The sequence below is a fragment of the Prinia subflava genome, chromosome Z, assembly GCF_021018805.1.
Source record: "Prinia subflava isolate CZ2003 ecotype Zambia chromosome Z, Cam_Psub_1.2, whole genome shotgun sequence".
In the NCBI taxonomy this organism is placed as follows: Eukaryota; Metazoa; Chordata; class Aves; order Passeriformes; family Cisticolidae; genus Prinia; species Prinia subflava.
This window is the reverse complement of record NC_086283.1, coordinates 91,277,362-91,304,954: the sequence shown is the minus strand read 5'-3', so window position 1 is coordinate 91,304,954 and position 27,593 is coordinate 91,277,362. Positions and strand designations below refer to the sequence as shown.

At 40.1% G+C, this 27,593-nt stretch overlaps 1 protein-coding gene across 4 annotated transcripts in view; it reads right to left on the bottom strand.

Moving 5' to 3' along the window:
* Positions 1-24,821, bottom strand: part of MAP3K1 (mitogen-activated protein kinase kinase kinase 1) — a 59,825-nt gene extending 35,004 nt beyond the window's left edge. The window contains exon 1 of one of the 4 annotated variants that reach the window (XM_063421760.1): positions 24,681-24,821. Coding sequence is in view for 3 of the 4 variants with exons in the window: in XM_063421756.1 (XP_063277826.1) it covers positions 23,573-24,054 (482 nt within the window). In the remaining variant the exon portion in view is untranslated. Of the gene's footprint in view, positions 1-4,893; positions 4,932-23,234; positions 23,441-23,572; positions 24,123-24,680 lie in introns of those variants that run through there. The other 3 variants (XM_063421756.1, XM_063421757.1, XM_063421759.1) reach the window with 3 other exon arrangements.
* Between the last annotated feature and the right edge of the window lie 2,772 nt (positions 24,822-27,593).

Sequence of the window (27,593 nt, the reverse complement as noted above, 5' to 3'; positions counted from 1 at the left end):
CTACTTCACTGTTTATAGGACAAGTACCAAGGTATTTTCAGTGGGTTTCATGACAACATAATTATTTGGAGCACAGGAATATACAGATACATGTATACTTCAGGCAGAGGAAACATGTTTTCAATTAAAAATATATTTCTCTCATGTATTTAACCTTTAAAAAGTAACTTAAGAAGCAGAATTAAAATGATGCACTTAAAGTTTAGCTTTAAAGTTTAGCTTTAAGTTTAGCTTTTTTTAAGCTGGGATTTGAGTTAAATATTTAGTACTGGCAGTTATCACAAATGCAGTAATTAGTACTTCTGAAAGTGCATGATCACAGATCCTTCTTCATAACTATCTATCCATTAAACTTCTTGCTTCATCAGAAATTGACTGTCAGTATTCAAGACAAAAGGTTATGATTTTCTTTGTTATTAACCAGTTAAGATATCAGTAACCATTTAAGATGTACTTTTCTTCAGTCACTTAAAACCAACAACTACTCAGACCATCTTTTGGGTAGCTGGCAGCAAATCCACACTTTTCAACAAAAAAGTCAAAGGAGAACTGCAAGAGAAGACTTCAAGCCATGAACCAAGAAAAATCTGATTAAGAACTGCCATGAAATTGATCCATACTAAAAGACCCTGAAACGTTATAGATAGGCAGCAGTTACTAACCAATTGTGCAGTGCCCTCAAGCACTGCTTCAACTGAGATAGCAGCACTCAGTGAAGCCCATGGCTTTAAACAACAAAAAAAGAAATAACACACAAGTGTACTTTCAGATTTTTAAACTGCTCTCCCACATAGCCTGAAAGACAAACATTGTGTTTGTTCTGCAATACTATACACTAGGCTTTTGTGGACTACTCATGTAAGTTCATCAATGCAATCCTCAAACATCCACGTCCTGTCCACAGTTGTATTTGTCCTCTACAAATTAATTCCAATGGAGCAGTTCTCTAAAATTTATGTATTATTACTAAGCTTCTATTTTGAATGCTAAAATAATAATAGCAAAATCCTTTCATGAATATTCCGAATATATCCAAGAGTGCTGGGATGTCTCACCTGAGGCTCACAAAGTCTAAATATTCATACAACATTTCCTTGCTTCACTACTGCCTCCACACCCAAGGGAACTAGCTTAAAATTCTGATATAAAACATGTGGTCAGGCTCTCATGAAACACAAAAGCTTACCTGAACTTTACAGTGACATGAAAGCAGCGTAGTGCTTCTGTGAGACCAGAAAAGCTGAATGTACTGAAGTTTTTATAACACTAACTCTACTAATAAAAATTAAGGTATGCAAAAAGTAAACTTTATCCAATGTGCCAAAATTAAAATAATTACTAACATTTTTGATAGGTTGAAACATCACTTAACCTCATATATAAGCAAAAAAGTTCCAGGGTTTTCTCAAACTTCTCAAGAAATGTTGTTTGAGAAACTTGTATAAAAATAATCTGTCTGGAAGACGACACTTCACTATCACACTTGAGAAGTAAGGCCGTATTGAAATTAGAAGTTCAAGTAAGTACATTTAGGCTTGTAAAGAAAGCCTTCTAAAGTAATTTTACAGCATGGTTTTCAAACATCTTTATTTGCAGACTTTATTTCAAAGCTGTACCTTTGTGCAGAGAGAAGCCCCACCTTTCTTATTTTTGCTCAATTTGTTAACTGAGCTGTTAATCCTGGAGAAATAAGCAGCTCCATGGTTCAGAAGCACCTGTTCTACAACAGAAACCGATCAAGTCAAATGTCAACATCCATCTTTGTTCCTTTTTTTTATAGGATGTCTTCCCTCACTGTGCAGATTTGGAGACTACTGGTATAATTCATGTGGTTGCATTTTATTCATTTATATTTGGCTCTCGATACCTTTAGCTTGGAAGTCAACTCTCAAAAACATCCTCAGCAGAAAGTACTTCATTACCCCAACTATGATTTTTCCACAGTTCTCAGCATGCCTCCCTAAAAAACCAATATGCCAGGTCTACCATCCATTTGAAATAAGAAATCTAAAATAAGAAAAAATCAAATTACAAATATTTTGGTTTTATTCCACCAACTGATTAACAACAATCATTATAAGGAATTAGAGTGTATGACTCAGGCTGCAGTGGAAATGAAAACATTTCTGTAATTTACTTAAAATAGCTCAAAAGAAACTTCAGTCCTGAATAGCAGATGCTTTATTCAGACTGTCCCAGCATGCTTTTGTTTTTGTGAAGAAGTATCAGAACTTTGATTTTCAGTTTCACATGTACTGTTTCTGGAATATTTTGGGGAGTTTTGTTGTTTGTTTTTTATTCGGGGTGGTGGTTGTTAGGTAAGAAAATAACTTTGAGGGCAAGTTAAAGCTGTATGGGAAAAGCATATGTGCTTTGTCAGTCCCTTGTATAAGAGTCTCATTTACGAAAGGATTGTGAAATAAAAGTATTTCATATTCCATTTTGTTGCCACCAACACATAAAGCATTTTAAAAATCCACATGTTAAGCAGAAAGCCTGCTACATAAAGCTTTATGTACAGGACAGTATTTTCATAGTTCTTTTAAGTTTTAAAGCAAGACAAAAGAACTTTGTATGATGCTGTAAGCCTGTAATATACATTTCTCCCTACCAGGAAACTTTAACATGAGTACTTCTTTAATGCACAGATATGTTTTACCCTTTACCTGGATCTTCCTACGTAACTATGTTCCTTTAATGCTGCCCCCCAGCACCACTGGATTTCAGAAAGTTTCCATACAATTAATTAACAGTTAACACGTTAACCACAAAAGGTAAGAAAATGTAGTATTGTTTATGGACACATCTACCTGCTCTAGAGGGATATAGCACAACTGCAGTCCTCATCTCCTAGACCAGACTGGTTATTAATTCACCACCTAACACTGCCAGTGCAACCGGTGTGACACAAAATTCAGCACTGGATGGAATGCACGAACCACAGACTGAAGGCTGTGCCACTGCTGAATGCCACACTTTAACCTAGCTCAGGTGTCTGTGAGAAAATGCAGTCACAGCAGTGTGATGTGCATCCAGACTCATTAAGGCTGTTGTGCTCCCCTTCTCAGGGCAGGGCACACTCAGACTTCACATATAAAGCTAGCATAAGATTTCAAACTGAAGCTGCAATTGAAAGCTCTGTTTTCTATGCAGTTCACTTCAAAATAACTGCTGTTCCCAAGGTCAATTTTTAAAATTCATCTTCCTAAAATTCAGTATACTATGAAGTATTGTTAGGCTATTAAGAAAAAAACCCCTGTGTAAAGAATCTTTTAAAATCTGTCATGCATAAAGAAAAGATGCAACATTTTCCCTAGTTAGCTCACTTGAAAACACAAAATCAACTAAGTAGGAATGCTGAATCTTGTCTCAAAAACTCAAGCCGACAGTTTTCTTTGGAATACTTCAACTCTATCATGTACTCATACAATAAAGAGGAAATTTGATACAAAGTCTATCCTACAGGCCAGAATTGACCAAGATTATAAACCAGAAAAATCAGAAATACTATATTTTTCTGCTACATAAAGCAGCTTCCAGCAGCATGCAACGAAGTTCTAAAACCTTCCTACTTCCACACAGAATGTGACAGAGATATTAGGCATTTTTAGCATTATAATGCAGTCTTTTAAAAAAAGCTGAAATTAATCTCAGGGGATGTTACCAAACTGTGTGTCACATGGAACATGTGTAAATTGGAGGCTCCAAAAGGTTACTGAAAATTTATTCCAGCTGACAGCACAGAAAAAGTAAAAAGTGCAAGTTTTTTTTTTCTTTACCAAGCAGTTTTCAAAATTTTGAGGAATGAAACGCAAGAAAGTTAAAATGTTTTTTCAGAGTATTCACCTGAAAGCAAACTTACCTAAGGAAGACACCCATATTTCATTTCTTCTTACTTCCCTCTCTGCCATTCTGTATCAATTAAAGAAAAGCCAAGGTGCTGGGTGTATTTTGTCAATTTGATAATGGATCTCAACCTCAGACATAAACATCGTATAGATTAAGATGCTTTTAAGCATTAAAAAACCCCCACTGTTTGAAAAAAATAATAAACAACAAAGAGTACCTAAAATATTTAGGTACTAACGTTACAACTAGAGTGGTAACGATCCTATAAACACTTTAGGTAATACCCAGGCTCTGAAAAACAGCCATTTATGCCTTTCCAATGGAAGAAGGGGCTAGAAACTATTGTAACTTGGGTAGGTAACCTGCTGAAAGAATTCCATATACCATCTTTGCAGACACGAGGTCAGTTTAAGGAGTTCCTATTCCCTACCTAAGTTATTAATTTCTATTTATCCCTACTGATATTGATCTGACTTCAGAAGCAAACCCCAAAACACCACAACACATTTTGAAACTTTAAATTGGAGAGGAGAAAATGGAAAATTGTTGGTCTGGATTTGATCTTCAGCCTAATTCATGTGGTACTCCAACAACTTTCCAGGAAAACAAAACAGGATGACACTTCTGACAAACAAGCCTTTTTACAGCACACATGCTTTGTAATACAGATTTATTCCAGTGGAGAAAATCTCCCGCATGCAGAAATGGGATTTGCCATACTAAAGACTACAGTTCTGTAAGATGAAGAAAGTCTTATTACAAAGCTAAAGCTGCCAGAGCAGAAACAACAGTTCTCAACAGCTAAAATTTGTTCTCCTTCAATCCAGCAAGATAGCAGGGGTTATGACCCTCAGCCATGAAATTTAATGTATTAGAAACACTGAAAACAAGTCATATTACCTTTCTTTCCTGTCTTCTGTTCAAGAAGTTACCCCCAAAAGTAACAACTTCCTTTTCTTCTTATTTACTGTACAAAGACAATGCTGCATTTCCAGGACAGAAAGGAAACATGTCAGTATGACTAAGCATAAGAATAGAGCTTACAGAAAACTGCAGACCCTGTGCATTCACAAGGCTCCCAGCTGCACAGTTCTGTCACTCCACGGGATCTCCCCACTGAAGCATCTTTGTGGGTCCAAGCTGCAAGCCCATCCAGCCCAGCATCCTATGTCAGACTGCAAGTATCTGGGCGTGCTGTGGTACAACCACAGAAAAATCTCTGAGCAACTCCTCCCACTAGATTCTTTCTCACTTTCACCAGCCAATACATGGCTTCAGGGATGAACGAGAGGAGGATACCTCCACATGAATTTATTTTTTTTTTATCTGCTGTATCTTTCATCTGTTGGTTTATATGTAGACTGCACTCTAGAAACAGATGGCATGCCATCTGAAATGAGCCAAGGTTTAAGAGGTTTAAGAGACACTGAGCTGACCTCCAGAAAAAAGTAAAAACTGTGTTCACTCACCATACCACAAAACTAAAAAAACCCCTTATGTTGAAAATAAATAACTACAGTACAGAAAATCACTAAGATACACATTAGAGGTAAATGCCCATTGTTTGTTTAAATATATATGCCACCTTTGTGTGCAAATGAGGTGAGGGAACAAATCCCCACTGTTATAAATCAGAAAGACTGTAGGCTGGGGAATACAGTAACTTAAAAAAATTACCATAAAGACACACACACACCTTGACCATCCTGCTTCTTCTAAAACCCTCATGCAAGTATTAAAAGAGTTGTAACCATTAAATCTACTCCTGCAGGCAAGTCAAAAGAGAGGAGAGTGCTCAGGTATCCTGCTGAGGTATTGAGCAAACACACTCATCCACAGGTACAGGCTCTGCTTTCCTTATTTTTGCTTTGACTAAGTTTATTTTTAAAGGGTCTTTGACTTCTCTAGGCAGAAGACACTGCATGTCTTTGATTTCATGCCACACTATCAGCATTATTACAAGAATGATGCAAGAAATACCACTGTTTCAGTGTCCAGAAAACGTTACACTAAAAATGCACTATATGCAACTGAATTTGAACTACACTAAGAATTATCCAATGAATTATTCAATGAGTAAATTCCACTCAAATCAAACTGGCAGAGAAAGAAAACCAAGTGACCTACTTGACCTTTTGGGGACGGAAGAAGAACAAACTGTAGAACTGGAGTTTATGTTTAAACTCTAAAGGAAACGTCTGCGCCAGCAGACATTCAACACACACATCTGTCAGTGTTATGTATATACAACCCAGAAGACGAGAAGAAAGGCAAGTTCTACTTTATGAAGGTTTTCCCTTGGGCAACTATACTAGCAACAAATTCTTAAAAATAAGGTCTGTTTGCACCATGGAATGTTAAAAAAATATTTCTTAGTTATGCAAAAAGAAATCAGAAGATGATTTTAATTACTAAAAACTATAAAAAAACAAAAAAAACCCCCACAAACAAACCCAACAAAAAAATAAATCAAACCCCGCCCCCCCAAAAAACCAACAAAAGAGCTACCACCAGCACCAACCAAAACCAAAACGAAACAAATTAACCCAAACAAAAACACCATAAAAAAAACAAAACAAGCGTCCAGTTAGCTTCCTCCCAAACAGTAAAGTTACAACAGAAACACTTCGTGTCCTGGAACCTGTTCCTTGGGATCTCAGTAGCTCTTCCTGCTGTAGTTGCTGAAGTTTCTGACAAAGTGTAAGAGGTCTGTAATTTCCTGCTTTGCAAAACTATCAAAACAACTGTCACTTTTTCAGCATTTAACAAGCAGACAGGAACAGATTACTGTACTCAGATGGTGCTAGTGTTTTATCATCACAGTGGAAATGGAACCTCAGCTACTGGCAAGCTGGCAGCAGAATTGAAGATAAACAAAACCAAAAAAACCACCTCAGATTTCTGAGGGCATCTACAACAAAAAGGCTGTCTCCTCCCAAAGCCTCAAGAGAACATGACCAGACACTGATCAAGAAAGATGCATTCTCATAATCTCTCAAACACAGAATTCAATACACACTTTAAAGTGGTATTTGTCGTAACAGAGACAGCATTAAGACAAACACTAATGAAAGTTTAAGAAAGCTTCATAAGGTCCCCTTCTCTTGCAATGCCAGGGAACAAAAAAGCACTTTGCCACAGTCAGCTGCATGCTTTCACTTTCTCGTATCTGACTAAGAAAAAGCCCTTCTCTTTTCTTGCATTGCAGCTTGGAAAAATTTCTACGAAAAACCGTTCCTGAGAGGCAGATATCTGAAAAACAGAAGTTACTTTCAAGCACTCTTAAAATATCTGAGCATGTTTTACAATGCAATTTCATTATTACATTAAAAAAACTAAAACGGCCAGGCAAAGTAAAAATACAGCAGTTTGTTTCAAAAACTAGAAGATGGAAATGTGTGTGTGTGACTTAGTCTTACATGACTTTTGCACTGAATTGTTCCAAACAGCACAGTACACTAGCAGACTTGAAGTACATCATAATTAAATAAACTTAAAAGGTACGATCAGCACAGAACTGAACTTTACTATACAATGTCACAGTTCAGCTTCTTCTTAGACAGCTTGTTTAAGTAATAAACAATTTACTACAACAGAGCTGCCACGTACACAACAGGAAGTGTTTTGCTGGAGATGAGGACTTTTTCTTCCACTGAAGAACACACTCACTGGGACTGTTCTCTATGTTACCTCTTTCTTGACTTTGCATTAAGTCCACAGCAAACTCACCATATGGTAAAGATTCAGCTACATTAGGTGAACTAAAAATAGTCCAAGGTACTTTTACCTGTAATTTATCTCAGAGGACTTTTGTAAAAGTCATTTTAAAGATTCATCTAGGAGAAAAAAACCCCTTAGATCTGCCTTTTTTGTTTTGTTTTGTTTAAGGGAAAGTTTTTTTCCAGTTCATAAAATGCAAATATTTATCCTATAAAGTTATTATCCTTACAGCAAAAGAAAACATGTAATACATTTAGTTGAAAGCGTTATAGTAAAGAAAACGTCATCTACTTCAGGAGATGTCACTGTGTAACTAGCACCTGGATGTTCCATGTACAACTTATTTCCAGTTTCATGGTGCATTAAAAAGTAAGCTACTTGTTCATATCCTACGGATATCTCTTATCCATAGCACAGCATATCATACTCTCTTCTCAGTCCAGGACCCAATAAGCAAAGAGAGGTGTTCATATCTATGTAACAGCATTAATTTAAAAGCAATGTTCTTATTAAGAAGAAAAAGATCATGAGATCTAGCCTATGAATGGAAGTGTTGTCAACAAATTATGATGAATGCAGGAAGCAAGTTGTCTGAACTTTTTTATTTTATTAAATCAACATATCCATCATTTTTCTCCCTCATGAAGGGCAGCAAAATACATATGTATGAGAAAAATAAGCAAAAATGTCTATCGCTAAAATACAAATGTGAAAGTGCCAGTAGTGTCTGGGAGGTGAGACAGGAAGGAAGTGTTATCCTTGTCTGAATCTTTTTCTCATTTCATATTACACCAGTTAGTACAATTTAAACAAATTGTGATATTTTACTGTATACCCCATCACTGCTCCATTTGATTATTAAAAACATAGTTTCTAGTGTGAAACACTGTTAAATTGTCATAAGATAAAAATATATTAGAGCAATTCTGCTATTAATGCTGGGATCTAAGTATGTATGTACTTTTCAGGACCTCCTTGGTAACAGATACTATTAAAGAGAAATCAATAAATTTAATTAAGTTTTAGACTTAGGTATAGGTAACATAGGTATAATAATGAAAGAGTATGCACTTAGTTTTGAGTCTTATGTTTGAAAGTAATCTATACAATTGTGCACCTACAAGAACAACTTTATTTAAACTAACATAGCTAGTTTGAATGAGTGTCTGAGCTTTCAGGTAAGAAACCAGTATCACAAGCCCATCCTCCCAAAATCTAGTACAGTACCTAACTACAGAAATATTCTGTCCCTCCTTTTCTCCCTACTGTTAAGTGCAGTGAAGAACAACAAATGGAAAACACCCGAAACACCAACAAAGGCAAACACAGAAGAGGCCATAAATGATAACGTGAAGATGTCCAGAGTTTCAGTAAAGCCAAGCCCCAACTCTTTTCTTTTCCACATTCCACTGGTTGACACAAACCCTTACCCTTACAAGTTTCAAGGCTGTCTGAGAAATCACCTTGTCTTACAGAAGGTCCAGTAGATTGATGGTTTGCAAGTGTTGTCATTTTACCTCAGAACTAACCTAAAAGTTCTAAGCTTAGTAACTTCACAACACTTAATTCACTGAGATTCTTTCTGCACTGTAGTTTTAACAGGAATTTCTGAAACGAATGCATATCAGTGAGTTTTTATTTCAAATTATTACCAGTTTCTCATGAAATTGCATTTAGTTTTGACCACCACAACACTCTAAAATTAGAAAGGCAGTAAGTGAATTCTGTGCTTTCAAGTGTGTCTTAATCTGGTTTCCAGAGCTTTTCCACTTCATTTTATTTCAGGGTTCTAAGGGAAGGTTAAACTAACATTGACCAAATTTTCTATTTCTGTTTAAAAACCGTCTCAATTTGTTCATGCAACAACAAATCCTGGTCCATTAATACAACAACCTTAAAAAAAAGGCAAAAACAGCAAAACTTACTGGCTCAAATTGATGGATGAAAGCCAGTTCACGTCACAGACATTTGACCAAAAGCACCTCAAGCAAGATATGTATTTTGAGAAAAGGAAATTTTCTGCATTATCCTTGAAGATTCTTAACTACTTCCAACTTTGAAGTAATTATGTAAATAACATTTAATACTGTGTACTCATTCCTTAAGTCAGAATAAACCACATCACTTGGGAGCAAACTGGCTGATAAATGCACTCTTCTGGTGCTTTGTTCCCACTGTCACCTTTGAAAAAAATCTACATTTCTGAAGAAGGCATAAGTGACTACCAGTGACTATTTTCCTGTATTGTTCCCTTCCATTCCCTACCTTCACACTAAAATAGCTTCCCAATTCATATGAAAGCATCCAAGGAGCACTTTCATTTTCCAAAAAATGTCAAGCCTCCCAAAGCAATTTCCAAATTTAGGCTTCACATTTAAGTAACTAAATCTGTATTTCAGCCGTATTCAATACCAACCTCCACTTTCAGCATAAGCAATTCTAGTTAAGGATGGCAGAGTAAAGAAAAAAGAACAGAAGAGGCATTCCTTTCCAGAGAACACATAAATCAAATACCAACATGAGAAATTCAGAACTATTAAAAATGTAATTAAAAATATTAAAAACTGATTTTTTAAAAAAATAATTGAGAAACTAAAGTGAGGTTTCTTTTCTGTATCAACATTCAGACAGAAGTGTATCAACCTGGAAAGGAACAGTATAAGATAAGAATGAGTTTTAAAACTCAAGTATAAAAAAAAATTTAAAAAAAAAAAAAAAATCACTGAATAAGGCATATGACAGTTACTTTGGAAGAAAAGTTCACAGTAAGAATGATACTACAATGAATGAGGACCCAATTTGATACTAAAAAAAAAACAAACCAAAACAAAACAGCCAAGAAGAATTTGCTAGTTTGAAGCTATGGTTTCTGAGCCTTTTACAAGTACCAGCAAGTACTTAATGCACAGGTGAGGCTCAGCTCATTTAATCCTTTTTTGATTTGATGAAGCCAAATTCATCCACAACTGCTTTCTGTAATTCTCTATATACAAAATTATGTTAAAGTATTTTCAGGAAGTAAAAACCTAAATTAAACAGTTCAAGAGAGTATTTATATTTGTGCTTTATTGCTTAATTCCTTCTGAAGCAAAATCCCCACTCTTTGCATTAGACTCATTGGACCAATCTACAGATTTTAAAGTGACTTCACGTATTTGCCAGCAGCCATAACTGCCTTTACTCAAAATTAAGTGAAAGGAAAATGAAGAGCTAACACGAATTCTTATTTGGAAAGATGAGACTGTCCCATCTGCCTTAATAAAGTTTCATGGATGTTTTTTGCACAGTCATAAGTGAAATCTCAGTCAGTTTTGTGCTGTCCATACTTCCATAAGCTATTGGAGAATTTAATACCAGAATCCATACAAAAAAATCAGTATAGCCTAAGCCACAGTGTTGTTTTTTTTAAGCAATACATTTAAACATAACACAAACCAGGATTTGAAGTGATAGTAATGTAAATCATAAAAATGTGGGAAATAAAAGCCCAAGATTTTACTGAACCAACTAAAGAAAGGGTAAATTATGCCACTTGTTATAGAGGAAGTATCTTTCACTCAAAGGAAATCAGTAACAACTGCATCTGAATTCCCTGAGGTGCTACCAAGAAACTCATCAGCACTGATTCAGCATATGAAATGGTAAAGCAGCAACAAATTAAACAGGTGATTATCAAGAAGTCTGAGCATTGGGGCAGCTGTATGAGCTAACAGTTACACTTGTGATTACCCCACTGTGCTATGACTTCTCTAAAAGGACTTCCAACCTCACTTGAAACAACTTGACATAGTAATAATTCTATCCCAGAATCTGTCTGATTATTACAATGTCATAATCCAATTTCATTTTATTGACTTTTCTACACCATGTAAGTTTTACTTCAAAGGAAAAGGAAGTGGGGAAAAGATGTCCATACCTCTTGCAACCCTAGAAGGTGCTCCACTCTAAAACGGCATTAATGGCATATTCAGAGATTACAAAAGGACTCGCGTAAAATTAACACATGATTAGACATTTTAAAAGTTTAACCACCATCACTGAAACACATCTGCAATTTGCTCATTTTGTAGCCAAAAGAATACTATTTGGAAGACCTTTACAAGACAAATGCCTAAGAAAAAGAGAATGAAATAGCATTTTCTGTAACACACAGATAACTTACTAAATTGTAATTAAAAAAATATTAGGCAAACATTTGTGATTACTTAAGTTGTTCACACTAATTTTACCTCTTACCAGGAGAACTTCTATGACAGCAGCAGCATCTCACATATGGGACAGCAACTGGGAAAGCAGTCTCACATCTTTACGGAGGTGTGCAAGTGCTTTTCAAATCATTATGAAACCACAGTAACACATACAAGTCCAGAAATAAAAAGTAGTTTCCAGGACACACTGGTGTAACTACAGCTGGGGGAAAGTCTGCATGTGAAACGAGTCATGACCTTGTGACTTACTAATGGACTGTTTATGGAAATACTTTTCTCAATAAGTTAATCTTTTACTAGGCACTGGAGTGACCTGACTGTGAACTAGAAGCTGAAGACTCATGTCACCCACTGAATTAATTGCTACATTAAAATGTCAGGCAACCTGGGACAAGCAAAGAGTGACAGAGCCCCAAGTCCATGCAGACATCAGAAAGCAAACATGCCTTTGAAATTTTGGAGCAAGGCTAATCGCAGCCCAGGACCAGTGAAGAACAGACTGTCACATAATCCTGACCTGGAAAACCAAAAGCCATTTGCACAGTCAGCCTCTGGAACATTCAGATATGTAACACAAACTGTATCACTCTGAATACTCTCACAGGGAAGGTCACCCCTTTCAGAAGACACACTTCCCATACTTGCTTACTATGTCTGGGTTAAGCATTAGCCAGCCAGTCATGCACCCACACAAAATTAGAAACAAGCTGCTGTATGAATATGGAATAGCAGATTCTCAATTCTTTCTCCTTGGCTGCCCACTCACAACTACCGAAGAACTAATGCAGTTACACAGAAAGGGTTAAGAATTTTAAATCCTGCAATTATAGATTATTTTAGCAAGTGCAAGTAAGTATACAGTAGCCCAACAAATCCTTATCAAAAGTCGCCATGGTAAGAACTAACCATTTCCCTTGTGAGAGCCAGTTTCATCCCCTCCCAGTTATAAAAACATGCCATTTATTTGAACATGGAAAGGGAGTTAACAGTGCTAGACCCATATTGTCTCATTTCCTATTTCCTTTTAAGTATCAAAATGCAGGTTTTTTCACAATGAGATTCAGAAATGTAATGAAGCATACATCGGGCCTTCAGGAGATAAAGTGAAATGTTGCTTCTCTAAAATGAACTTAATGGGGGGGAAAGGAGCAAGTTCTAGAGTGCTTTTCCACACCCCAGCCCCCAAAGTGATCATGAAGAAACATGAGAAAATATTGGACAGACTGACAGTTAAGAAAAATGCCAAAACCTTGCCCGATAATAACTACACTGAAAACTTTGCATAATTATTTGTGGTTTCAAGCAAAAAACATTGTTTTAAAAAATGTTAACATCACAAAATCCATATGCCTATTCTGTACCTCCATTAAATGAGAAATTTTTTGTAATCATGCCTGATGCACAAATATTTTGAGATCTGGAGGCAATGGTGACTTCTCAACCAGAGATTAACTGACAATACTTAATGAAAAAAAGAGCCTGTCCTTCCTAAGACAGCAGTTCCCATAACACCACCTGTGTTCTCCCCACAGAGGGGAGAGACAACACACCTGGTCCTAAGTAGTATAACCAGTTGAGCTCTTTTGCACAGATGACATGTCAGATCTCTGAAAATACTGCTATAGGATAAATGAGCCGTCCATCTGGTTTTACCTTTGCTCAATCGAGTTTGCCTACTGACTAGTTCTGCAAATCAGAGCTTCAGCACTTTTGGCTCGATGATCAGAGAAATTTATTGTAGCTTTTGAACCAATGTTAATCAGAAAAGGTAAATTTGTTCAGTAGTCTTTCACCTCATAAACATTAATGGAACAGACCTGAATTATTCACAAAAAGCTGGATGAAACTGAGTATTTTTTCAAAATCTTACAGCTCTGTAAGTACAGCTAGTTATAGCTAAAGGTCTTAGGTATATTAATGAAACAGTTACAGTCTTTTGATCACTTTCACCATTATGTCCTTTGAATCCAGGTTTTAATCACGACAAACCCATGAGTTTTAGATATTTAATAAATCAGCATGCACCAAAACACTATAAGCATAGCCTAGGCAAAAGCAACCTGAGTGTGCTAATTGAAACACACATTTCCATGCGGAGATTCTGTTACAGCCAGGAGGTCTTGCAGTTTGTAGCACATACTCCATTACCAGATGTCGCACCCTTCTTTTTCCTCCCAAAGTTCTACAGAGGTACGTGGTGCCAGAAGCAGTCCAGCTGGCTATCTTTACAAGTACTGGAAGAAGTTTTATGTAGCCGAGCGCCACAAGGTGCAGGGAACTTACATAGCTGCTGTGAGTACAACAGGTATGGTAGCTTCATCCTGCTGCCAGCTGATACACAGAGCTGATGAGCAGAGAAAGGTCACTCAGAACTCTGAAAGAGTCACACATAACTCCAAGGTGGGCATAGTGGTAAATACAGGTGCTGATTTTCCTTTGAAGTGGAATCAATTTATGATTTGAACAAAGCCTACACTGGTTAGTCACGTGCTTAGTGAAAAATGTGTTCCTTTATTTCAGGCTAAGATACCAGCATTACAAATATGATAGATACACATGAACACTAGCTCACAAAGAATACCAATAAAGCATATAAGGTTCCATCGCTATTTAAGGTTTTTACTAGGGGCTCACTCACAAGTTTAAAACCTGAGTTTTTTGTCTAATAGCTAGTACTATTTAGGTCTCAACTACTTATGCACATGCAAATATGTTAAATACAGTTGAAATTCTAATGCATACAGCTAAGCTGCCTCCTGGGAAGAAATACTTTCAAAAATTATTTGTCACATAAGAAAAAGTGAAAGACCTATTTTGATGAGGCTCCTATGGAACTCTGTCTACATGATAGAAACTAGCAGATTTCCTACTAGTTCCCCTTGCTAGTTCCTCAACAGTCCACCCAGTAGGCTGAAAGGAAGCCAAAAATCTGAAAGTTCTGGCTGTGCTCTCCCCTGCAGTCTTGATTCCCAGGGTCTACAAGTGGCTTGCCCTGGCACTGGACCTATATTCTCATTTGCAGTCAATTTTAAAATAAAGGAATGCAATTCATATGTAGCTGATTTCAAAATGTCAAAGCAATTCTTCTTCTCCACTTGGCTTTGCTGGGCATCCTCACTAGCAGCAGCAGAACTGTAAAACGCTGCCACAAACATGCAACTCAGAGCAGGTCAGAACAAGCAAACAGTAGAGCATACTAATTTACTGCTGAGACACCAGGCAGAATTAAATACTTCAGCACATTTACCAAGACAAGAAGGTTTACCACTGTACCTGAACATGCTGGAACTTAACCATATGCTTAGAAGACAAATCTGACAATAGAGTAATGCCGTTCTGCTTACCCTACGGACACTTACCCTTTCATAAAGGGCTAATCTATATTTCCAAATTTTCAATATAAATAACAAATTCAAGATCAAGTATAACTGTACTTCAAATGAGTTTAGAAAGTTGAACAATAAGCAGTTTCATTATTCATGATAGTAAATCATGAATTAAGGCTTGGTTAAACACACTATTTTTCTGAGAAATGCCGGTTTTCACCAAGGTTTGTGACCTTATTAGTAAACTGTATCCCAAAGAGCAACAGCCAGGGAAAGTTACTGTCACTGTTTTATTTGGAACAGACAGTAAACATTTGAATGAGATGTCATCAAGACCTTTTCATGGACATGTCAATGGGCAATGTTCAGATCAAACCTTTCCAACTTTTTTTTTTTTCTTCAGAAAGGGAAGTCCAGCTTCTACTGTAGAAAAGAGACAGGATTTGCAGGAGAGTCTAAGAATCTGCAAATCCTGACTTTTCTCCTTTTGTGGAATAAGACATCCCATCAGACTGAGAAATTCTTTTTGCCTCAAATAATGAGTATCTCATGTACAGTGAACACTTCACATTTTTTATATTACTACTCTGGTACTTTCTAAGCCTTTTCCCTATATTTTCCAGTCTTAAGAGAGTCAACGTGGGCCCACTGGGCTTTGAAGTATCTGTACAAGTAAAAGCATTATTTTTCAGAATTGAATGCTTTGCTACCAGCGAATGAGAGGTAACAGTAACCACACTGAACAGAGGATGGCTGGCGTGCAGCGTAAGCCAAATACAACGACTAGGCATGAATCTCCCAAGTCAAACACTTTGCCAATCCATACCTTTCCTCACTCAGCTTGCTGAGTGTATCAGTGCACGTTGGTTTAAAATGCTGAACACATCCTTACAACTTTGAAAAGATGGAATACATCTTAGTTTAATCCAAAATATTTATTATTTTATTATGTGCCCTCTTACTACAAAAAAAGGCACTCAGTTTGCATGTTAATCTTCACAGTGAGAGAAACCAAGCAGATCAAACTCTCCTGTATTGGTTTGGCAAAAGGCATTTCTAAAATGACAGCCTTGAAGGCCACCTGCACTGCTCTCTGCCAGAGCATGGCTTAAGGTGTCTCCTTTCATGTTTTCTTGTCCACAAGGCTGGAGGGGATGTGGAGTGGGAGCTTCTTCCCCTTCTTGTGCTACTGGCTTAGAGCCAATCAAGAACAACCTGCATGTCTTTACAATCTCTTTTCCATGCACCCCTGCTCTTACTACCAAGAGCCTCTGGGAAGGGTAAGAAACATGCAGTTGCAACTCTGATTAAATTCTTTTCCAGGGAACAAACTCTAGCTTTTAGTTAACTTTAGGAAGACATTTGAGGAAGTGTTTAAACAGGGCTGTGTGGAGCAGAAAGCACGAGGCCACCAGTCCTAGCCCTACCTTGGAGGTTCAAAGAGAAAGCAAATTATGCTGGTTACTGTGACCCTGCCAGAAACCAGGACCCACCCCTGCCAGGCAGATAGTGAAGAGCTTGGCTGCGTTCACTGGGCATTATAGAAATAGTTTCCACACCATGGAAAACCTAATAGAAACCCCAAAGCACTCGCACTTTCTACAAGCTGGAGCATTCAATTTGCCTGCAGAGATCAGGAGACCTACTGTAATAATCTGTTCATTACAAATCAATGCAGAATTTACAGTTCAAAACAACAACAAAAAATCAATGTTGATTCTATCTTTACACAAGAAGCCTTTTTCTGGATCTATATGGAGGCATTACTGAATTATCTTTTTAAAAATAAACTTATGCATATTAGTGCATTTTTAAAAATAACTCCCTCCAGCTCCACACAATTAAAAACCTAACTTCACACTTCCATTTCAAGTATGAACTGGGAAAGAACTTTACCCAACTACAGAAGCCACCCCCCATGTTTTTTTAATATGAATAATCTAACAAAATTAGTATGCAATACAGATCCTTAACATGGAAGATATTTTCCAAGTTTTTAAGAATATATTAACATATAAGAATATAATTTATGAGAACATTAACACTGTCTCAGCAAGCTTCCATGTTGATCAAAACTACAATAATTCCTTACAATAAGCAAAGAAATCTGTAATTGCAGCCTAGACTTCTATAGAGGCATTTCTTTTAGGGAAATAACAAACACTTCAGATCTTTATTTATGGAAAGATTTAATACACTAATTAGAGATCTAATGCTAAAGTAAAAACATGCAACCACAGAAAAAGGATTGAAAAGACTATTAATATCAGACCTTGCAACTCCATTGTCTAAAACCATGAAAGAAAGGAAAAAAAAAAAGAATAAAATATTGATAAATGGAGAAACTGTCACTGACTACACAAGATTTTTCAAACTATATACTCAGCAACCAGAAATTAAAAGTATCATCATAATTCAAAGCAATTAGAATTTTGTCTTAGCCATGGCGGTAAACAAACACTACCCTGCTAAACTGTCTTAATCTGACAAGTTCAAGAAACTGTACCTGAACTGCAAACGGGATGTCACTGCAAGTTTCACCACACCTTTGACAGATATTTACATTTTTGTATACATCTCCAAATGCAGAGCACTTACATATTATCTGAAGGCAAAACATCATCCATTGAGCTTTGAAGCCTCACTTTTAAAGAATACTAAGACTTACTAAAATAATATTGTGAAGACATTTTACTTGCAGTAGAATGGGAGGTAACACAAACCATTTGAATTAAAAAAGCCCCAAACTGTTTCTCAATTTGTTATGACCAATTAGGGTTAGGTCAGCAATCAAGCTCTTTCAGCATCTGAAAGGAATAGTCCTGGAGATAGAAACAAAACGGTTATACAGGACTGCAAAAATCATCAAGGTGTAAGACAGTATTTCAGAGAAATAACTACTGAAATGAAACACATATATATACACCTTTGAGGGTGAACTATCAGCTCCCAAAAGTATCTGATTGTCACTGCTGACAGCTGAGTAAGAACTCATTTCAGTTTGCTCAAAAGTGAGATGACTGGAGGTTCAGGAAGTGGGTGGGGAAGAACTCAGGAAGCAAGATGTCAGATGTGGTCAGATGTCAGTGAGGTCAAGCAGATGAAACTCACTTCCAAGCACCCTATTTCCACCTTCCACAGTGACCCTGGGTAAGTTACAAGGAGCTGCAGTACCAAGAGCAGGGTGAAATCAATTGATGGGAAATACTACGAAAGGACTGAAGTTATAATAATCACATTAACAGTCATTTAACTACCAATTAGAATACTAGGACAAGAGAAATAGGAACAGACAGTATTATGCTATATTTCCATCAATGATTTGAATAGTTTACACTTCAGGGACACAAATAAAATATATGGAGACTGTGTGAAACAAAGGTAAACTGACTTGAATTACAGTTCAATCTCACAAATAGGAATACTCCACTACATTTTAAGTTTAAAGAAAAAAACATACTTTTTGCAAACATTTTAAAATCTTAAATCAACACATGATAATGCTGAACACTATCAAAACAACCAGATATTAATAAGCCCAAAAAAAGAGGGAGTGATACCTCTATCACGTTCTACTGAGATGATATGAAACTATTTCATCAATTTCCATACAGAAGGTAAAGCATTTCCATTTCAAATTGCTCTTAAGTAGCAAGTAAACAGAGCTGCTGTGTTTTCAGGACATTTTACAGCCAAGATCCAACAAAACTGATCTTCTAAAAGCACATCAACAAATAACTCGTACAAAACAAAGCAGACAAACCCTCAAAACTCAACAAAAGCCAAAACCCAAAACCTCCATGCCACAAAACTGACCAAAAAAAACCCCAAATCCCGCAAACCGCTCCCCACCCCCCTAAACCAAACCACACCAAAACCCCCTCAAAACTCCAAACGTACAGGAAAAAAATAGTCAAAACACTTCAGCGCCAACCAGAATTCCCAGTTCTACTTGTGTCGTGTTGTGAGACTGGAAAGTGGAAGCAACCCTGCGGGCAATACACTCAGCCTCCGGGTAAAGATAAAAAGGGAGGGTAGCAACAGAAAGCAACTCTCCACTTAACCACGTTCTCTAGTCACACAGAGACAAGTAATGAAGCCCTTTAAAAGGCTTTCTGTCCACTCTGCCTTAAGCGAAAGAATGAACTGTAATTCTAGAGCTTTAAGTGAGCACACAGCAGATAAAAAGTAAATTAAGATGACCCTCGGGTCTCTGCAGAGAATCCTCTGAGAACACTCAGATTAGCCTTAGAAACTCAGAACTCAAACCAGATCGGTCGTCTTATCAGCACTTCTGCTGAAAACAAGCTTTACAAGTTTGTTTAAAAAACAGCCACATGGCAACATGTAATTTGTATTTTAAACAAGCTTAAGCCAAGTTTCACCATTACTGGAAGCCAGTGAAAGCCAACAGAAGCATTCCCACATTCATTCCACCCACAGATGCTTTTTTCTACTCCTGCCTCATGCTCCCCTGCAGCAACATAAATCTCTGCACAGCTTCACCATTACTTTTGAGAGTGTTAGTACACTACAAGGTCTTGTGAAGTTCAAATTCATCATACAGAAGGAAAAATTGATCTTCAAATCTTATACTGTACTTGTTCAACCTTTGGGTAAGGTATGACTGCACATGTCTACACACAGGTATTGCACCGAGCAGTACCTAGACTCCACTGAGTGACAGTAGAGACTGAACCTTTAGTATCACTAAATCCAATGAGACAGAAAGCTCCAGATCAGTTAGTTACAATCTATTTACTTTGCACAGGAACAAAGAAACTGCCATACCACATCAGACCATTTAAGCAGAACTCTACCACTTGCAATAACTAAGAGTGATAAAAATCAGACATTGTAGGGGGTGACCCTCTTCCAAAAGTACTCCCAAGCCACAGAACACAGAAGAGGCAGAAAGGCAATCTTCTCTCACTGCAGTATCTGCTCAAACTGGAAGCAGAAAAATTAGTGGCTTATTTACACAGATGGTTATAAACATCGAGAATTTGAGAGTTGGATAAAATACAAAATTATATTTTACCTTAGCTGGGAATAGCCAAGATCAATAATAAGCTGTATTTTTTGACCTTAGCTACGTTCTGACAGGAACAGAGAAGGTTAGCATTTCAGTGACAGAAAAATCCTTGGCCATGCTGTGCGGTCACTGAAGGTGCTCTCTCTTTGTTCCCACTCCAACTCCCAGTGCTCTGTTAAAAGCACTCATGTTCTCCTTTGAAAGTCATCAAAGGTGCTACAAACTATAAACACAGCTGAAACTGATGAGCTTTTACTAGTACACTCGTACATATAGACAAAACTTCAGTTTTACAGAGTGACTTTGGTGTCTCTAGCATGTGTCAAATAGCAACTGCAGAAAAATACAGTATAAACATCTCCAAGGGTTGCCTTGCAGCTGAACGATATATCGAGCACATGCCTTTTCAAGCACTTAATTTTCAGGGAAGTCACAAAGTATGGGTTACTGCACACAGAAAAGATGGACTGCACCATTTATTACCTTCCATTTTTATAAAAACATGATTACAGCAACATAAATTGATGAGGTACTTGGGGAAGTAACAAGATACCTACACCAATTTCAGACACAAACATCACTTTAAGGTCTGGATATTTTAAAAGCATATAGTTAAGCTCACAGAGAAGGAGGTGCACTTTACCTCCATGGATTTCCCTCATGCTACAAGAAATCACACTACAGTTATCACTGAATTCACTGTTTGGATCTTGTTATGAACAAAAACAATATACTCATAGTAAACAATATATATGGGATAAGAGATCTGAAGTACTTTACCACGTTGAAGATGCAATTCCTAGAAAAATAGGTCCCTTCTTCTCTTACAGTGATATAAGATAGCCTACACCCTTCACTGCTTTTAGTGAAAATACTCACTGCCTGACAAGCAGAATGCTTGAGAACTTAAAGGAAAAAAGATAACATTTGCATCTATAATTCAACAGCAGTCAGTTTCCCTTCTCAGCTTCGTTTTGAGGCTCAGGAAGGTCTTCCAGCATAAACAGAAACAGAGAATCTTTTTAAAAGGAAGTAACTGTAATACCAAAGAGACTGATAGGGGGACTTAGGAGCAAGCACAGTATCTTCAAACTAATAGTAGATCCTTACAGGAGAGTACAACTAACTGTATTCAAAGCATTCCCATAAAACATTATTTAAATTATGCCTTTCAGATTGCCTCTTAATAAATATCTGGGCAACAGCTGCCCAGGCAAATTTAATGTGCAATACTGTAACTCAAATATAAATTAGCCTCTCTCCTCCAGCTAAAACAAGTCAATATTAAAATACAGACAGATGGATGTTCTAAATTTTTTTAAACAGCTTGGTAAAGTGCTATTTGGTCTAATATCTGTTTATTGGTAACACAGCACACAGAACTACTGAGATACCCTACATCAGCATTTATAGGGTATTTCTGAAGGACAATCATTGTTAAAGTTGTCATGTATTTGCAACTGAACTTAAAATAAACTCAAAATAGACTCACTGAAATACTGAAAAGCATTAAGTATATCCCAAGATTTGGTAACATTCCTAGTCAAATAGCACAAAGCACCTACACATATTTTCACTTGCATATCACTCAATGCACTGATTTGCCCGAATGCAGGTACGGCAAAGCTGTCCTTGTGAAAAGGAAAAAAATTCCACAGCTGCTTTGTCATTGCTGCTGTGGGACCAACCACCAAGGATGGATGCGGCGCTTCAGCACCGATGCGACATACACCGGCCTTGCTGCACCTCCAGCAGCAAGCCTGACTCCCACTGCCACCACCACGAAACTCGACCGCTTCGAATATATTCCGATACGGATTCTTTTTTTCCCTTGAAAGCCATGAAACTTGATGTAACTATATTCGGATATACAGTACATTGTAATTTCATAACTTTATAAAAACAAAGATGGTGCTAAGAGTTTATAAAAAGACAAGGCACTCACTAACATTTGTACATCACTCCCCTTCCCCAAAAGGAATTAGCAGGAATTTACAATTTCCTGCTAATCCTTCTGTAAGTACAGAGCCATTTCTTATCTGCACAACCACACCATAACAAGCATTTTTACGCTGCCCTAGGCACAGGCTAAAATCCATCTGAATTCCTGAGAATACACATAAACAGGACATTGGTCAAGAAAACAGTTCTTATTACAGTACTCCCAAGGTAATTCAACCTCTAAAAAATATTCCTGAGGTTTGACTGACATAAGACCGAACTGAAAAGCACACACAAGTCACAAGTCCAAACAGAAACTATATTTTTATGAGGTTTAAATGACTAGCCAAACTAAGGCATCACTAAAATAGCTCCCTGGATGTTAACAGTAAGTTCTCAAACTACAAAGTCCACATCAGGTAAAATCTCACAAGAGATCCAGGTGAAATTGCACCTTCACACCAAAATTACATGGTCATACTGCAGTGCCTACACACACACACACCAGACCAGTGAGACCCAGCGAGTACATGTTGAAGTTGAATTGTGTTCTGAACTACTTAAACTGCTTCACCATGGGCATAAGTTCGCGTTCATCCTGAATACTTGTACACATGCTAAACAGGCAAAATACTGGCAGTTCACAAGAAAGCGGACTTATCAGTTAATACATACAGAAGGCAAACATGGGCTGCAAACACCAGGGCACTGAATATAACCACTGAAATTTATCACCGAGACTAAGCCACGACAAAATTACTTTCCCCTAGAAAACAGAGAGGCTATTTATGCTTCAAAGTCTTCCCTCTTGTTACTAGTAGAAATCAGTTCTGCATTATCGCTAAGCTACGAATTAGAATCTGACTTCGGAAAAGTCTTGGTGGGGCGGGGGGAAAGGGGAAAATAAAACCAAAATCAAGTCGATCACTCAGTTTTGCAGCAAAGTGCTCGGGCAGCGCGGGCAGCGCCTGGGGAGCACCCACGGCAGGCGCTCAGCCGCCGCCCGCAGCCCGGCCCCAGCCCGGCGGGCAGCACCGCGCTCGCTCGCCCCGAGCCCCAATGGCTGCTGACACATCCGGCCGCGGCCGCGCCACCGCCCCGAGCTCACACTTCAAAGCCTTTCGGGACTCCGGCAGAAGTCAAACACAAACGTACCCCGCAGCGAGACGGGCCGCCCCCCGCGGCTCGGCTCCCGCGGCTCGGCTCCCGCGCAGTCCCGCAGCGCTGACAGCCCGGCCCGGCCGTGCCCCTCCCTCAGTCCCGTACCAGGTGCCCCGGGGGAAGGTGGGCAGCGGGCGAGCTCTGCCCGCCGCGCCCCAGCGCTGCGGCTCCCGCCGCCCCCGCATCCGCTGCCGGCCCGCGGCCAGGGGGAAACGGGGCGCCGGAGCCCGCCCCGAGCCCCGTCCGCGGGAACAGCCCCGACGCCGCCGCTGTCACGCAGCGCCCGCCGGGACCGACCCCCGCCCGCCCCTCCGGCCGCCCGCGCCTCTCACCTCGCGGCGGGGGACGGCTCCATCCTCCGCTCGGCGGTGGGGTCCGTCCCCGCCGGGCTCCCCGCCGGCAGCGGCTCCAGGAGCTCGGCGCAGCAGCTGGGGGAGGCAGCCGGGCTGGCGGGACTAGAGCGCGGCGGCCCGGGCAGATAGTGGAGCAGCAGCGTCTCGGGGGGCTCCGGCGAGGAGGAGGAGGAAGAGGAGGAGGCGGCCGGGGCGGCGGCGAGGAAGAGGGGCGCCTCCGGCAGCCGGTCCAGCTCCACGCTCCGCACTTTGCGCAGCTGCTTCCGTCTCCAGTCAGAGCGCTGCTCCCGGCAGCCGCCGCCGCCACCCGCCTCACGCAAGAGCCCCCCGCCGCTCCCGGCGACGCTCCCCGCCACCGCGCCGCCCTTCAGGCTCCCGCAGGCGGCGGCGGCGGCTGCCTCCGCGCCGCCGCCCGAGGATAATCCCGATGACGAGGCGCGATCCCCCGCCGCCGCCGCCATTTTCTCTGTCGGGTCACATCGGGCTCCCGAGCACCGGGGGCCGCCGGCGGACGGCGCGCTGCGCAAACGGCGCCGCCTGCGCAAACGGCGTAGGGCGGGGGCGGACGGCGGGCGCGGATTGGCGGCGGTGCGCGCCGGGGGCGGGGCCGCGCCCGTAGGTGCCGCGGGGCCGCGCCCCGCCCGCCCCCGCGCAGGTGTCGGGGCGCGGAGGGAGCCGGGCGGGAGCCGCGCCTGCTGCCGCCGCCGCCGCCGCTGCTGCTCCGCGGCGCTGTGGCCGGAGCCGGAGCGGCACGGGGTACGTCCGTGCGGCCGAGCCGAGCCCGGGAGCCGGCGGAGGCGCCAAGCGGGGAGCGCGGCCCCGCCCCCACGCGGCCCTCCCCATGTGCGGGAGAGCGGCCGAGGCTCCGGTGGCCCCGGGCGAGGTATGGCCGGGCTGGGCTCCCCCCGTGCGAGGCGCGGAGAAGCCCTTCCCGGATCTCGGGGCGCTCCCACCTCGCACCCCCGTAACCTGAGCCCGTCCTCTCAGCATTTCCCTGGCAGCCGGCGAGGGCCCGGGAGGAGCGGAGCGTCCACGGTGCCTCGCTGCGTGCAGCCGAGGAATCGCCTCTCAGCGCGCCCCAGCTCACCTGGTCGTCCCTCTCTGGAGTTAGTAGGAAATTAAACGCACATCCTCGCTCGCAGCCTCCGCGCGTCCCCCTCAGGGCTGCCCTCAGTTGGCCGGCGCCGCTGGCGCCGTGCTCAGGTGCTTCTCCATGTCTGTGAGGGACGGAGCAGCGTTAACGCCGCAGCGCTCCCGTCCCATGTGTGCCCAGGAATGCACATGTAGGTGGGAGTGTACCCTGCCACGCACACCTACCGCTGCCGCTGTTTCCTGAGAGACTGCCAGGGAGGAGAAAGGCAGGAGGCATCACATGACCAGAACCTTGGGGAGGTTCAAGTCAATTTTCTACTTGTCGGGATTTTCACTCGACCATATTGGGGTGGTTGTGCTTTTTGATCTGAGACGCGAAAAGGAAAACTAAATATTACTATGCATATAAGGCTGTTTTCAGGATGGTGTGATTTTTAGATACAGTAGAAGTCACACAGTTCAAAGCACTTAAGCTGAGTATTTCAAGCTTTCTTCTCAGAATTTGTTAGGTATCCAAGTGTAACATTAACCAAGCGTCTCAACAATGATTATTAGTATGGTCAGTTTGCTGGGATCAGTGATTTGATCTGAAGCACTAGCTGAGTGAGAATTACCTTCTAACAGAAGCAGATTCTTTCTTAGCTTACATATATGATCAGAGGCTGACCTAAATGTAGGGTATTCCCTAAATGTAGGGAAGGACGTGATGAGCAGACAGGAAGTTTTTTCCTGTAGACAAAAGCCTGAGGATACTGTTTGTACTCCATATACTTGCAGAATAATATCAGTAGGTAAGGCCTTGAGATCACACTGAATGAATTATTCAGGTGGTCTGTGAAGATACCACCCTGCAACCATCCTTGTGCAGGTTTTTCAGTGAAGGACTCTGTGAGAAAGTTGCATTCAGTGCCATCTTGCAAGTATGGTTTCTCTGGGATAAGCAGATCATCTAATATTCTCTTGTAATGTACAATTCAGAGATGTAAATTAATTCTGAGTTTCATAAAGGTAGCATTTCACACTTGCTTAAAGCCTCTGTTGTAAATTAGAGACAGTTTTCTGGAAGACTCCTAGACACGCTGACAAAGTGAGAATAAGATAACAAAGTATCCACTTTGTAGACACAGCATGAAATTGGATGCGAATCAGTGCACTATTCTATCTTTTCAAATATTCCTCTATGACATAAAATCACATTTACAGAAAAAGGAAAGAAAATAACCTCACAAAACCCTATGCTTTTAAAGACATCTAAACAGAACAAGAAGATGACTTTAGGTATTTTAAAAGTACTCATCACATGGAAGAGGAATAACCCTTTGAATAACAACTGGTTGGAGTAGAATACAGAGAAGAAAAAGCATATCTTCAATAAAATCTAAAATCTAGGAGGTAAGGGTGCATACAATGTGTATGACTGTTCTAGGGGATAGCTCTCCTGGGGAGCAAGACTCCAGCAAGGGAGAAGGAAACAGGAAATTCAAGGAAAATGTCAGAGTGGCAGTAGGGTAATGAGGAATGTGCGTGTATGCTGAGGTGAAATATTTTCTGGAAAGCAGCTAAGAACAGGGCAAACCATAAAATACAGGGACAGTGGGAGGCACCATTGTAAGAAATAACTAAAAGGAGACAGGTGCTGTCACCACTCCTGTTAAGGCATTACTTCGCCTTTTAAGCAAGACCAGCACTGCCAAAGTTTTGAGTTACTTTTGGATTCGATGCAAAGTGGAAAACCCTTACTATTCTGTCATTAAAAAATGCATGGCATGCCTTATAATTGTTTATGCCTTGCTTACTGGCTGATTTTCAATTCAAATAAATTACGTTCTGCCTATAAGACTTACAACCACCTTATTTTTTTAAATGTGTGTTTCTCCACTGTGCCTTGACCAGAGAAGGAAGCACAGTGGCTTCCTAATAAAACCCACCTTCCATTCCTCACTCCAGAATACTACCTAGGGCATTGCTGGCATGCAACACAGATTTATGCACAATATGAAGTCTCTACCACTTTGAAATCAGAAATTGAACATACTGATTGACATCTGTGTTTTCTCATTCAGTCATAAATTTTTTTTGCACTTTAGCAAGCGAGTTGACCAGATTGAAAAAAAAGTACAAAACTTACTGAAGAGTTCTGAAAGATACTCAGTTACCTCTTGCACAGATTATGTCTCTATTTAAAACTCAGCTCTAGAAGGTAGCATGAGACTTTTAGCAGTTTTCAGTCACAAGTAACGGCACCCAGGGTTTGTTATGAAACAGAGGCCTTTGGCCTCAAATTAGCATCGTGCAATATTTGGAACATCTACTGTTGTACACAAAGAAACTTCTGTTTGGGAACACGCTAAGATTTTGCAAGCCAAGTAGTTTCCTTGTTGCACAAAACTTGTAACAGTGTAATGAATAATCAACAATTTTCAACATGCTAGAGATAGGAATCTGCTGTGCCCCTGAATACATAACCTAGGCATCATCATGCACAAACAGAATAAATATGAGAGATAACACAGTCCATAGTTTCTGGTCTTGACTAAACATGTAAAAAGTGCTTTGATACTATATAACAACTGGATTCTCCCAGCCTTAGTTAGTCTGTGTAGAAAGACTTATCCCCACCTTGATCTTCTATTCATTCTTTCCGTTGTGAGAGAGGGAAAACAAACCTGCTCCTAAGCCAAAATCCTTTCCTGTTTACTCTTCCGTGTAATGGAAAAGTCAAGCAAACAAATGAGGACCAATCTGAGGACATTTTCATACTTGTTTCCTGTGTCCAGCTGAGAATCTGTTTTCTCTAGAAATGCTTTGCCATCCTGCTGATGCACCATTCTTACTTTATAGCATAAACAGGTGTACCTTTCAAAAGAAATTTCATCCAGGAAAGCAGGATCCTATACCATGTCTCAGG